Source organism: Zonotrichia leucophrys, chromosome 3 (genome assembly GCF_028769735.1).
Source record: "Zonotrichia leucophrys gambelii isolate GWCS_2022_RI chromosome 3, RI_Zleu_2.0, whole genome shotgun sequence".
Classification (NCBI taxonomy): domain Eukaryota; kingdom Metazoa; phylum Chordata; class Aves; order Passeriformes; family Passerellidae; genus Zonotrichia; species Zonotrichia leucophrys.
Genome location: NC_088172.1, coordinates 19,224,551 through 19,239,343, shown reverse-complemented (window position 1 = coordinate 19,239,343; position 14,793 = coordinate 19,224,551). Strand labels below are relative to the sequence as shown.

The following is a 14,793-nucleotide window of genomic DNA, read 5'->3' as shown; positions in this document are numbered from 1 at the left end:
CCTGTCTTTTATGTGGTGCTGTTTTATCCAGTAGCTGTCACATTTTAGATTGCAGCACATAGGTTTGCTGGGAGCCATATCTGTAACTAGGCACGATATAAGAATAATAAGTGGGAAATTTCCTTTCATTTTCTGACCTCTTTATGAAATGGATCCATCTTAAACATGGTATTTCACTCTAATGATGCAGCTTTGCTGGTTTAAACTTTGTGGATTTAAATCTCTGTGTTGGTGGGAAGCTTAATTTTGCTTATTGGGGTCTGCTTATATTGGATTTGGACTCAAGACCTTGGAAGAATAGAAAGGATAAAGGAGTGTGGGGCAGTATCATTTCTTTTGTTCCAGAGCGAAGTTAGGGTTGTGAACATGCTCTGGGTGAGAGTAGCTGTAGAATAAATAAAGCATTTCTCCCTCAGAAAGCTGTGTCCTTAGCGATGAAAACATAATCTGGCTGAATGCTGCAAGAAGAGAAGCTAGGCTGGGGCTGTGGGCTGTGGTGGGCCACAGTCACTCTGCAGAGATGCTCACAGGGGCACAGCTGCCAGGGAGTGCTCACAGTGCTGCAGCACAGCTGCCTCCTTGCACCACCTTGGCAGCTGTGCTGGCCCAGGTGTTTAAGGGGATTTATTCTGTTTTGGATTGAGGATCTGTGCTACTCTCCTTGTGGGGTTATTTTTAAGCAGGATCAGTTTCTTGATCTGATTCACTGGCCTGCCCCAGTCTAATGATATGATGCAGCTGGTTAACATGGTGGTTCCCGAGTTCTTGCAGTTGAATATGCTATTCTGACAAAGATTTCTGTTCAGCCACAGCCAAAGTGGTGTCTGAGGTAACAAAAGAAATTAAGAGATTGCACCATTTTACTCATCAATGCTTCAGCGTGATGGGGAGGGAGATAAATAGATGTGGGGTGATGTGTAAACACAAGATTACAAGGCAGCTTGGAGGTGTGCACACCCCTTTTGTATTCTCTTGATAAAAATGAATCATGGACCTCACCTAATATAAGCTTGAAGAGAAAGTGGAACATTCAAAGGAAGGTGGAAAGGGGTTTCTAGAAAACCTGTGAACACAAGGGTAATGGCAGTCTGTGGGTAGCAATGCCAGCAACACCAGACCCACATTGCTTTTGGAGAGAAGGGTTCTCATCACCCCTTTCCTCTCCCACTTGTTTGGACTCATTGAGGATGCTGGATACCCTGTCCCATCTTGACTTGTGTTTTATAGTGTTAAAATTTTTATGTGTGAATATTCTCTTGTGTTGTTGGAGTGATGGCTTGCTTATTTCTGTCAATGATTTTGAGTGGCAGTAGCAGAATTATTCTCACTTATCTTTTAATTGAATTTGTAATAGACTTCTACTAAAGTATCTTTGTCTGTATGGTATATTTAAACTGTACTTCTGGAGGGATACAGAACCCAGTGAGTAAAATGTGCTTATTTTAAAAGCTGGAAAGGGCTGCTGAGACCGTAATCAAAGCTGCCGTGGGATTTCATTCACTGTTTTTTGAATGCAGTATGAACAGGTGCATGAGATAAGGATTTGTTTTTCAGACACCATCAAAAGTCAATCCATGAAAAAATTTTTCCCTTTTAACTAATCATTAAATCAATTCTGTTGCTTTTCTCTGCTTAGATAACTGTACTGAAGTTGCAATGTGAAGATTTCTCTCTTTTTTTTTTTTTTTTTTTTTTCCTTTAGGTTTAAGTTTTATTATCAGCTGTTTTTTTACTGGGGCTAACTAATTATTCTGTAATTTCGTAAGCTGGTATTGTTTGAGATGAGAAAAATATTTCAGTTTTATGTAGTCTTAATGCATGGACTTGTCTGGCTTTTTTCCCTAAAGTGTACAATTTAAAATTAACATCCATTTTAAATTTAGTGGAATTCTTGTTTTTTATCTAGATTTTATTCAAGGCCTAGCACACTGTCCCCCTTCCCTGCACACCAGGACAGAACATATTTCTGTTACGGAAAACTTACTTGCAGTCACCATATCTGATTTTCATTTTTCCCTGGGATGGCAGAGGATTAGAGCAGATTATAGTGTTGGGATAATGTCTGACTCCTTGTGTTCCATTTAGTCATAAATAAACCCCTGAGAAATCGGAATGTTGCTATGGTGATGCTAGTAAAAGCCTGGGATCTGGAGTAAGCGAGCTGCTTAGCAGCATAATGTCACTTAGAGTAATGAGCACGCTGTCGTTAGGACAGTGATGGGCTTACCTGGGGCTCTCTGACTTTGGTAGCCCATGCCACATTCATGCCAGTGAGTAAAGCAGTTCAGATATAATATAGCATATTCTGTTTAGTAACTTGCAGCTACAAACCTTCTAACAAATGGAAATCTCTGTTTTGTCTGTTTACCTTCTAGCTTTAATGTGTTGAAGTATCACAGAGAAACAAGCAAAAACTTATTCTTTCTATTTTGCCTTTCACAAGATGATCTGGTGTAATCAAAACAACAAATAATCAGTTTATAGCAACTTGTTTTAAACTGTGTTAATGCACATTTTTCTTCATAGAATATGGAATATAAAAAGTAAACTGGTATTACTGGTATTAAATTGTGGTTTTTTTTTTTTTTAGTCTTTATAACCTGGCTTCACTGGAACTGAGAGAAAATTTGCTGACGTATTTACCTGAGTAAGTCACATTGGACATGTTTCATTATATTAATATAAAATGTTCTTATTCTTAAAATCTGCTAACATTATGAAACAAAATGACAATTAGAAAAAAAATATTCAAAGTCAATTGACAACATGAGATACAGCCTTTTTTTAGCAACATTTACTTATATCCTTTACTTCTAGTTGTACTTGATTTGTAGCAGGAACCTGCAGTCTGCATGGAGTGTATTTGTTCTATAAAAAAGTATTCTGTATGACATACAGCATCACCAAACATGTCCTGCATGCATTGGACAAGCCCATCTGCAGTGGGAGTGGTGGTTTGGGTTGTTCTCATGGTGAAATTTTGTAACTGTGAAAGTATAGCAGTAAGAGCTTCGAGATTTTCACTCCAGACCTTTATGGCATTTAAATAAGTGTTTGTATTCAGGGCTGAGTAGCCAAAAGCTTCTAAAACCTGGAGGTAAAACCCTTAGTAGCAAGCTAGGCCTACTGATATCTGAAGTCTGACTTCACCCACTGTGATTTTTGGAGAAAAAAGTTATCTAGATGTCTCTGTCTGTATTGTGGCAGAGGAACTGGTGGTCTTTTGTTAGACTAATATGGTATCTTATACTTTGGGGATCCTTTCTGTCCGCTTGGGAGCAGCTTCTTTCTCTAGTGAAGGAGTTTTCTTCCTTCCTTCACTATCTGGTTGCTTCTTGCAAGAGTTTTGGTGACTCCTGTTCTGCTTGTTTATCTAATAGATACTGTGCAGGATTTAACTTTTTAAAATCAGAATCTCTTCCCCAGTTGCTTTGGGGTAATTTTTTCCTGTCAGTCTACCCAAGTGCCTTGGTTGTGACTGTTCATAGCAGTGAGCCACAAGACACTTAATTGTCAGTGGTCAGAAGATAGGAATTGCTAGCTGAGTTCGGCCATGCAGTGTCAGTATGAAGCTATCAAAAACATTGACAATTTTATTGCTTCATGAAAATCCTGACTCTCAGTAATGTAGCTGACAATTCTCTCTGGTTTTCGTGCTACTGCAGCTTTGGGGAAAGTAAGCAAGAGCTCTATGAGCCTGATTTGAAGGGTGGCCCTCTCTTGTCTGTTGCTTTGAACTTCTTTTCCATCCTTTTGTGTTTCCCTCTGTTTGCAGTCTCAAAAGCAGAAGTATTTCAGAAATTGATGGATCATGTTAAGATGATCAATGATGGATATTGAGTCTTGAGTCACATAGTTATGTGATCACTATGGGGAATTTTTATCCAGTTGCAAACTGTAAAAAAGAAAAAAAAACTTCCCCTAAAAGTGAATCTAACTAACTATACTAAAGTATGTGGCATTTGCTACCCTGGGGACTTACTGTTAAAATAAAAAAAAAAAAATAATGATTTCATTGTCTCTACTAAGTTTTAAGTTTCAAGGTCATACAGTTACACTGACAAACCAAATTATTTTTTTCAGTAAGATACTACTGCAAACAGTCTGTGCCTGGTAAAATAACTGTCTGCCTACCGTACATTGTAATTTGAAATGCAAGTTTCAGTAAAATGAGCTTATTCAAATACATGGGGTTTCTGTTGCTTTAGTCTAATGTGGTTTTGTTTTGATTTATCTCATCTCACAGATCACTTGCCCAGCTGCAGCGACTAGAAGAACTTGATTTAGGAAACAATGAACTTTATCATTTGGTAAGAGAACATACCACTGAAACTGCACATTGGTCTTGTTTTATGCATAATTTAGATTAAATAGGTTGTAGGATGTCCAAAACTGAGGAAAGAAAAATGCATGGAGGGTGGGTCTTTTTGTAGGTACAGATGAATTTTGACAGTGAGCTGGTGCTTTAATATCTGTTTAGTCTTGTTCAGTACAGTATCACTTTACTCAAAAAACCTCAGCTGATCTCTAGAAAATGAGAGTGCAGCACAGCTTTTTTTATGGAAATAAGGAGGAGTGGAGGGACAAAAAATCTTGTCTGTGCTTGCAGTTACAGTGACCTCATGGACTTGTGTCAGGAGCTGGATGGGCTAAGCACAGATGGAACTTAAATTTCCAGGGTGAGAGAGGGAGTGTTCGGGAAGGGACTGAAGCAAAACTGTTGAGGGTCTAGAGGTCCTACATTGTTGCAGGTTGATCTACCAAAAATATATCTGTCATCTCCTAAAGGTGATTCAGGTAAATGTTGGATGGATTTTCAGTAGGTCAAGGGTGTGCAGGCAATTTGTTAGTGCATGCCAGGAAAGAATGGTAGATTACTAAGCTGTAGCAATTAATTTGTATGATGGAGTTCCCAAACACAGTTCCCTTGCTACTTCTAATCAAGGTACCTCTAAATAGTGCAGTAAGAATTGGTTTATTTAGACTGTAATTGTGGGATGGCAATTTTTTTTTACTTGAAGCTCCTATGCTACTTAACTTTACTGCTTTTTATGTTATAGCCAGAAACAATTGGTGCACTTTTCAATCTTAAAGACCTTTGGTTGGATGGAAACCAATTAGCTGAAATACCTCAGGTAAAAATGAGCTCTACTGCTACTGTTTTGAAGATGTTCTTGAAAGAAAACATTTTCATTCATTCCTACAGGGAAGTGCTTTAAAATGGAATATTTTCTCAGTCTACTTTGCCTGGGTTTGGTTTTGGGTGTGTAAGCGGTTTCTCTTGAAAAATTCCTTTGCAAGGGATTGGCCATGATACTGTGTGTTGTCAGAAATTTTCTTTTAAGCATTTTGACACAGGAGTTGTTTCCTAATAGGCACGTTGTTCAGTTTGTAGGATGACACATCCTCTGTTTATAGTTCTTGCCCTAAGATCAGGAAGCCATTAGTTGTCTGAGCTAACCCTCACCTTGTGTATCTGTCTGAATTGCAGTTTTAAAAGTTTTTGAGTATGATTTTTTTTTAAACTTTTTGTAGTCATCTTCATCCATTTAAGCATGGTGTTTAGAAGAAGTACAATAGTGGAACTGCTGCCATAAATAGAAATTTTGATTTATGCAGGCAAATCCCCCATCTGATATCAGTCACAGGATAAGGGAACTTAGCATTTAAAGCTTATAGCACTCTAAATTCTTATAATATGTGAGATGGTTCCTCTTCCCTCTTTTTCCCTTATAGCCAAGTCAAAACCTGTTTTCTTCTGTTCCTCTTCCAGTTTGCTGTTACTTGCTGCATGGATCTCATTGTCAATTGTGTGTCTTGTAAATCACTTACAGTTTAGTGGGCTTAGTTGACTTTGTTTTTGTGGGCTTGGCCTAGTAAGTAGAGATGATCGCTCATAAAAGGTGAAGTGTGACTTTAGCAGCCATTTTTATTGAAACCAGCCATTATTGTGTATTTTGTCCAAAGTTGAAAGGATGAACTTGTAGGATAGGATAAAGGGTATGTGGTTAATGCAAGATCCTCTTGAGGGGCAGACAGTTCAAAAGTAAAAGGATTGATCTTGTAAATTAGTATCAAGGCCATTGCTGTATGAAAACTAATATATGTAAAAGTAAAAGGCACTTCTTCCTCAGCCTTTTTTCTGAAAGGTGATTTGGATGACTAAAATGAGAACTGTCCTCAGGTGTGTATAAGGATGCCTGTGTGTGTGGGGAATGGGGGGTGCTCTGATAGCTAACAAAGGTATTTCTCTGTCTAATGGTTGGATTGCCATGATAAAAACTTAATTAGTCATTAATAATATTGGGTGATAGCAGTATAACTTGGCAGTTCAAACATAATTGCTAGAGCAATACTCCCAATTCTTATTTCTGCATTTGTTGTAGTTGGGAGATGTGCAGATATGAAATCCCTAGATGTCATGACATGTTGCTGTAGCAGCCAAGAGAGACTAATCTTAATTTGCCTAGGGTTGATTGGGAGGGGTAGGCTTTAATTAGGTGGTGGTTGATAATCTGCCATACTGAAAAAATCAACTCTGCAGTCTTTACTTGAGGAAAACTCTGGGTTTGGCTGGTGCTTGCCTGGGTGTGCTCAGCATAGCTTGCCTGACTACCAAAGCAAGTTTAATATTTAAAATCAGAAAGTGTGACTGAATCACTTGGTTAGTTTATCATATGTAAAGTGTAAATATTTACTTTTTTTCTGCGTTTAGAAGTCATACAAAGAATGGTCAATTAAGAGGTCATACAGATAATTGTTTTTCTTTGTGGAATTTCATTGTGATGGTACATTTTTCAAAGTGCTTTCTTACGTGTTTGGGCATGACTTAATTTTTTTTCCTTGTATTGCAGGAAGTAGGAAACCTGAAAAACCTGCTTTGTCTGGATGTTTCTGAAAATAAATTGGAATGCCTTCCTGAAGAAATTAGTGGTCTGACTTCTTTAACAGACTTGCTTGTTTCTCAGAATTTACTTCAGGTCTTACCTGATGGCATTGGTGAGTCCAAAGTGAATGCTATCACTCAGAACCATTTAACCCACTGTAACTGGAAGTCATTTGGGTTTTTAAAGTCTTTTTGTGCAAGAGATGAGCTTGTCTCATGTTGGTTATTATTCCTTTTGCTGAGTAACAAATGCATAGCTCTATTAATGCTGCATTTTAATTGTCTTCATAATGATTCCCTCATAATCCTCTTTCAGTCTTAACTTGATATCTCCCAACAACATAAATGTTAATATGTCCCTTCAATTCCCATTGTATCCATTTCACTGTCAGAACTTTTTAACACTGCAAAATTTTAGCTTGTAATGTGCTGTGGGTCAAGTGATAAGACTGACTGAAAGTATCACTACAAAAAATACTGAATTTTGAATGGTGATGTGTATTTATCTTCAGCTAGATAATGTGATTAATCCTCTACTGAACCTAGTGGAAGACTCTTTGCCTTGCAGTGCATTAATCCTTGCCTTGAGGATTCAAGCTACAACCTTTCTGTGTCTGACCCCTTAGACTGGGTTCAGTAAATGAAGAATGTTTCCTGAAGCATTACCAGTGTCTTTTTTAAGGTGTATGTTTTTTACCTATGCCATACTTGTCACAAGTAAATGGGCAAGCTTTTTTTTTTCCTCTACTCATCAGCTGTTTTTCTGGAAGGTTCCACGTTGTAGGAGTATGCCTTCTCCTTAGCAGGACTTTTTTTTTTAAAGACCCCCCAAAGTAAAGATGTAGGGGAAAGAGGACGCGTGAATATGGTTTAACACTATTTAACATTCAGAAAAGAGTGGTCAGACCTTCCCCCTTCCTATATATTCTGTATAAGACCAAGAAAAGCTTCTCTAGAAGTTGACTTGTGGGAGTGGGCTGACAACTGTGGGTCCTACAGCTGCCTAATATGTGTTTGACAGGGAGTTGTAGCAGCCCTCTCTGCTGACCTGTGCTGGCCAAAACAGTTGTTGTCCATCAGAAATGGAGGTCAGTGCCATTTGTTGCACATCAGAAATGGAACTGTAGCTTCTGAAAGGCAGCAGCCCATGCACCTGGCTGGACAGAGCTTGTTGGCAGAAGAGAACTTTGCTGGTCTCTGTGGCAGCTCCTGGGCATTGCCCTGCTTATCACTGGATCCGTGGTGGGACTGGTGAATCTGCAGAGCTCTCGAAGCAGGCTCTCACCAGCAGCAGTGGCTCAGTCAGCTGTGCCTGTGTCCCCTCAGTCCCCAGAGCTCTGATGGAGCTCCAGCACCCCCAGGCAGCCTGTGCCAGTGCTGCACCACCTCCCACTGAGGAAGCTGCTCCTGGGCTCCAGATGGGATCACCCACGCTGGGGTTTGCAGCCATTGCTGCCTCACCTGCCCCTGCAGAGGAGAGTTTGGCTCTGTCGTGTCCATAACTGCCCTGCAAGGGGCTCTGGGCAGCTCCCAGATGCCTCCTTGGCTGTCTCTTGGGAGTCTCTTGGTGGGAGTCAAAAAACAAAGCCAGCTCCTTCAGCCTCAGCTCACGTGTTCTCTGGCTGTTCTGATAGCTTCCTACTGGATCCCCATCACTTGAACAGGGGAGTTGAGGTGGAAGACAGGACATCGCATGAAGCTGAGAATGATTTTACAGGTGTGGTTTCACTAATTGCAGGTTGATAGGATACGGAAACTTCCATTGATCTGTTGGCTATAATTCTGATATAGTCTAGTTGGTGTTTGTTTCTGATGAGAGCTCACTGCTGTTTTCTATTCAGCCTGGTGCTCACCATAAATATCCATGTCCTTTCCAGCAGGGCTCTTGTATAGCTGTGTATTCCACTTCCCAGCCTGTGTGGATGAACAGGTTTATTCTTTCTGGGTGCAGAGCTCTGCACTTCTCTGTGCTAAGCCTCAGGTTTCTGTTTAGGTTGCTATCTTTCTGTGTCAGACATCCCTTCGTGATTTAGCATCATCAGTGAATTGACACTCTGGACTATTACAGCTGTTTCGGACACACAGGGATGGCAGTGAGGTATCAGCCCCTAGTGTTGTCTCCTGAATTCTCTGTTATGGGCTCTGCCTGAGTTAGCTTTTGCACCAAAGACCATTCTGATACAAAGGAATAGAACAAATTGAGTTTTCTGCCCTGAAACAGTATTTTGTTCTTCATGAGAAAATGACCTTCAAGAGAAGTTTGATTTCTCATCTAAAGAATAAACTTGGGTTTCCTGTCTGACTAATTAGGCTCCCTGTTAGGACAAAGATACCATGATCCTGTTTGGGTTTGGGCTGTCACTTCAGTGCAAGATAATCTCACTGTGGCTGATTAGGTGTAGGTGATCTTCTGAACATTCCTTTATTAATAAACATGTATAATTGAGGAACAAACAGGTAATTTTCACTTGTTTATAGGCATTTGGGTTGACACATCCTTGGTATTTACATGAGATATCCTTCAGATTGTAACTTTATTACAGTTTATTATGCTTAAATGTTGACTATCAATATTTATATTGAGTATGAATTCAGTGGTATTAAAACGTACAGAAATAGTGCAAGCACTAAATGAAATGTGCTTGGGTTATTTTATTTTACCTAAAAAAAATAATTCATTGTTTTAGAAGACTTCTGGAAATTTTGCAGCAGCAGTAAAAATGTACATATTTAAAGGTACACTAGACTAAAAATCCATGTTGTTGTTTCTGTCCAGGAAAATTGCGGAGGCTGTCCATTTTGAAGGTTGATCAGAACAAACTGATCCAGCTAACTGATTCCATTGGAGACTGTGAAAGCCTTACTGAACTAGTTCTCACAGAAAACCAACTGCAGGTATGCATGGTCATGGCTGCTCAAATGGCAGGTGGTAATAAGAGCTGCTGTTAAGTGCTGAATCACTTGGCTCATTAGGTTACTCACCCTTGCTACTGCTAAGCAGTGCATTTTCTTTAAATGCATCTTATTTCTTACCTGTTAAATGAATGTGGAGATCACATTGTATGTAGTAACAATCCACCCTTCAAATGCTTAAGCAATTGCATATTCACTCCTGAGTCTTTCATGACCAGTGAGAGAATTGGAGCATGTGGAGTGCAGGTATCACTTACTGAGTTGTGGTTTTGATGGGGGATTTGTGTTGTACTGCATTATTGCCAGTTTTTGCTGTGCATTATCTGGATCAGTCTTGCAGGAACTGAATAGAAGCCCAGAGCATTGCAGAACTTGTACTGCTCCTTGCTCTGCTGATCTGCTCTAGACAGGTGTTAAATATGATGTGTGGTCAATTAAAATAAAATCTCAGAATTCCTTCTGTTAGGTGTTTCCTTCCATTATTTTGAAACTTCATGTGACACTGGCACTTGGAGAGTAACTCTTTAAATAAACTAGGTTTGAGCATTTCTTAAGCTCAGTTGGTACTTGGTTGAGTTAAAAGCTTAAGACTGTTAAAAAAATGCCTCTCCAACAGTCAATTCATAGCACCTGAGTTAGGGGATAGCTAACTGAGAAGCAAATTTGGGAATGTAAAGTTGGATGATACACCTATGTACATGCATTCTGTACACAGCTGTTGTGTGTCTGTTACTGTAGTGCAGAGATAATTAATGAGTGAATTTGTGTTAGAAACTGACATTCCTAGACACTTGCTCTGCAATATAAACCTTTGGATCTTCTTTGGAAAGTCTGGCAGTAATGAGGATTAATTACATTGCAATTTTAAAAGTGGATCAACTGTTAATTAATTTTAAAAGTGAGTTAAGTGGTTTTTCCTGACTCTGTTTATTTATGAATTGTTTGTATATTATTTTGTTTTTGTTGGCACAGTCATTGCCGAAGAGCATTGGAAAGCTAAAGAAGCTGAACAATTTGAATGCTGATAGAAACAAATTAACATCTTTGCCCAAAGAGGTAAGTTTTGTGCAGATGACTTTGTAGAAACAGAAAACTCTTGATTTCAAATGCCTATGAGAAGTAGCAGGCAACTTTGGTCCAGTGGGTATTCTTTGCAAACTGATCACAACCAGAAACTTGTCCTCTAGATCTGAACTGTAGTGATTTGGTGGCTTGGAAGTCCAAAATGTCTTTGCACTTGAACAGAAAGGCTTGGATCTAATTAGCTTGTAATTAACTTGGGTCTAATTAGCTTTTAACTGGTAATTCACAGTGTGGATGTTGGTCCTGCACTGTTTGAAGTCTTGGAGTTCTGGCAGGGTGAATGCAACACCAGTATGTCTCTTCTGCATGTAGTATGAAACCACTGCCCCACTCTTCCTTACCTCACTGCTGTGACCAATATCAAAGGGAAGTTTCATACTCTGAAGAGTGGCTCAGTGACTGTCTTGACAGTCTTTTTGGTGTTGGAGATGTCTGGACTACTTTTGCCCTTAAATATAGGAACCTAATATGACCAAGATACCTCAAATTTTACAGCATGAGCACTAGGACTTCTTGTCTGTTGTAACAGAATGGAATGAAATGAGGCTAGAGTTTGTGTTGTGAAACTAAATATAATGAAGGCTTTACAAGTTTAGTTCATCAGTAAATTGTGGAAAGAATCTGGGAAAGCAGCATCCTGTGATAGGAGCATGGAGCTATGAGTTGGTTCTGTTTGTACTATTTTTTTCTCTCTAATTTTTATCCAAGTAGTTCTCCCTTTAAATTTTGCTATCTAGCATGTGGCTCTTAGTTTTTGTTTTCCACTTTCAGTCACTTAAGGAGAAGGAAGGTTATGTACTCAGGTGACAGCCAATGGATGGAAATTGAGAGGAGTATCAGCTCTGGCTCACTTCCTTATGGAGCTTGGACAGCTCAAGAAGGAGATGTGAGGAGGAAGTGAAGTGGCAAGGAGATGGGTGAGAGCTGTTTGTCTGAAGAAAAGGGATCGAGCAGGGGCAGAGGATGCTGCTGTGGCACTGGCAGCAATAATTCCAGCTCAGCATGGGTCTGAGTTGCCACATGCCAATCACCTAATTAGGGAAGGTGACATGTGAGTACTGCAGCTTTTCTAGCACAACAGTGCCTTCCCTGCTGTAGTGCTTTTGGTTTTGAACAAAGAATTGTGACAGGGCTTACCCAGACAAGTTTCATGATGGCTAGCAAGAGACAGGACCCTGGGAAGACTACTAGGATTGGTATGTGATAGCAGTTTTCATCATAAGATATGCTGAGTTGGAAGGAGCCCATCAGGAGTCCACATGGCACCCCAAGAGTCACACCATGTGCCTGAGGGCATTGTCCAAACACTTCCTGAACTCTGTCAGGCTGTGCTGGGACCACTGTCCTGGGGAGCTGTTCCAGTGCCCAACCACCCTGGGTGAAGAACCATCCTGTAATACCCAGCCTACACCTCCCTTGGCACAACTTCAGGACATTCCCTCAGTTCCTCTCACTGTCACCACAGAGCAGGGATCAGTGCCTGCCCCTCCTCCTCCTCCATGAGGAAGCTGTACCTGCAGTGAGGTCTCCCCTCAGTCTTCTCCTCTCCAGGCTGAACAGACCCAGTGAGCTCAGTCGCTCCTCACACAGCTTCTCCTCAAGCCCTTCACTATCTTTGTTGCCCTCTTTTGGATGCTGCTCTCTATTAGCTTAGTGTCTTTCTGATCTTGTGTTCATTCAGCAGAAGACTTTCTTTGCTAAAATACCTGTACTTCAGACTTGTGCAATTTTATGTCCACTCCACCTTTGAGCAGAATTGTTCTGAGTTTTGCATGGAAAGTTTTACTGGTACAGTTTATTTCCAGATTGGCCATTAATAGCTTGTGTTGTGTATAAGTACTTTTCTCAGTAAATGGAATATATAGTATTGGAGGTGGTGCATAAGGGCAGTCAGTGTGGCTTGGAAGGAGCAGGGACAGGAGCAGGCAAGAGGAGAGGGCTCAGCTGCAGAGGCAGGTGAAGCAGGGTGAGCATGGAGTGTGTTTGTTTGGGGGTAGAGTGGGGTCAGGAGCTCAGTGCAGAACAATAGAGGCATTAATACTGAGCAAGATACTGAAGGCTTGGAACCAGCAATGTTTTTCAGAGGGAGAGTGTGCTGCTCAGTTGGTGAAGGAGCTGGGAGATATCCAAGGGTGAAGTGAAAGATGAGAAAGAGTCTAGAGAACATCAGTGCACATGAGAGAGGAAGGGGGACACCTGCACAGAAGTGGAATGAAGATAGGGATGAGCCTGTGTTTGGAGAAGGTGAGTAATGAGAAAATGGAAGGTAGTGTCTGGAATCAGGTGAGCTTTGGGGCGTTGTGGAAGTCCAGGAAATAAAAATGAGATAGGGTGGTTCCCAGGGGAGCTTGGCAGGGAAACAGAGGAAACAGAGCTCTTTGGCTCCCTATCAATGATTTTGAAATAGAATTTTTGTATTTCCTTTAAAGGTGTCCACACAAATATGTCTGTCTCATTAGAACAAATGCCTTGAAATTACATGTAAAGATTTTATGCTTTGCTCTGCCAATATTTAATTTTTTATTATTTAATTTTGGAGTAAGTCAGCCCTTCTCTAACTGCGGGGTCACCTCACTCTTGATCAGTGCATTTGAATTCCAAGCTGGTAATGTTAAAGACAGAAAGAATAAACAACTCAAGCTCAAGGCTCTGACAGAAGTAATTTTAAACACCCTGCCTGCTCTGTGTTGCTTAAGATGTTTCCTGAGACAATAAGGCCAAGACTGGGGTCTCAGACCTCTGCACATCAAAGTTAGTACTTGTACAAAATCAATACTTGTGAGTCCCAACTCACAGAAGCAGAGTTGGATGCAGAAGTAGAGTATACACTGGAGATATTGTTCCTCAGTATCTTTTCCTCTGTGTGTTTTCTTACCTCTTCCATTCTTTCTCTGCCTTACAGAGTGCTAGAGCACCTGTGCATGTGTGGTCTTCATCCCAATAACAACTGGATGCGGGAGAGGCTGTTACTGGTTTCTGTTGGAGAGGGGTAGAGACAGAGTTTGTAGTGTGTGTAGAAAAAAGTGGAATTCAGCTGTAGAGAAGAGTACATGTACCCAATATTGTATCTGCTTGGTGTTGCCAGAATTAGTCCTGTAGCAAAGACCACTTTTATCAGTAGGATGGTGAAAATTATGTGCCTGGTGATATAATCTCTGAGTTTTAGCTTTTCTGTGGTGGAGTGTGGTTTTTTGGGGGAAAGGGATAGAAGGATGTTGATTTGATTTTGTTTTGTTAACAGTTTAAGAGAATTTGATTTTGAGTCAGTGTGTTAAACCACTACATTGCAAGATGGCTTCAAGGCACACTTGTAAAACCATTCTTTATCTTTTGGTGTAAAGTGTCTTGACTTGGGATTATTGAGAAGTTTGTATGCAAGTACACCTTCAAAGTTTCCTGGTTCAAAGGTCCTTCTGTATTGTATGGTGATAAAGGTAAAACCTGGAAGAACTGAATGTGTGACCAAGGCTTGAGTCACTGACAGATTTCATCTGCAGCATCTCGTTCTGCAGCTCAGTGCTCTCTGACTGAAGTGGTAAAACAGACTTCAGCAAGAACTGAGAATGTCTAAACCTGTTCATAGTTAGAAATGTTTTTCCCCTTAAACTTGAAAGACCTGCCTGGTGACTCTTTGGTGTTGAAATCCCACCCTGGCACAGGAATGCTGATGAAACTGGTGTGTTGATTTTGGCGCTTGCATAAATAACCTCCTTGGAATGTTTTCCAGTTTATAGCTTTTGTTAATGAGTCTTTACACCCAGAAGAGATCTGGTAATGTGTCCTTCCTGGCTCTGAGGTATATTGTGAGAATTATTACTCCATTAGGTAAAACTACAGGGTTTTTTTTTGGCAATAGCCGTGCTTTGTAAATTTTATTAAAATTGAGACCACTTTGTTTTTTCTGATTTTAA

At 40.2% G+C, this 14,793-nt stretch overlaps 1 protein-coding gene across 1 annotated transcript in view; it reads left to right on the top strand.

The window, feature by feature from the left end:
• The window catches only part of LRRC1 (leucine rich repeat containing 1), a 69,545-nt gene that overhangs the window by 44,507 nt on the left and 10,245 nt on the right, over positions 1–14,793 (top strand). Inside the window, exons 5-10 of the mRNA XM_064707568.1 lie at positions 2,591–2,647; positions 4,247–4,310; positions 5,061–5,135; positions 6,855–6,999; positions 9,663–9,781; positions 10,772–10,855. Coding sequence (XP_064563638.1) covers positions 2,591–2,647; positions 4,247–4,310; positions 5,061–5,135; positions 6,855–6,999; positions 9,663–9,781; positions 10,772–10,855 — 544 coding nt within the window. The remainder of the gene's footprint in view (positions 1–2,590; positions 2,648–4,246; positions 4,311–5,060; positions 5,136–6,854; positions 7,000–9,662; positions 9,782–10,771; positions 10,856–14,793) is intronic.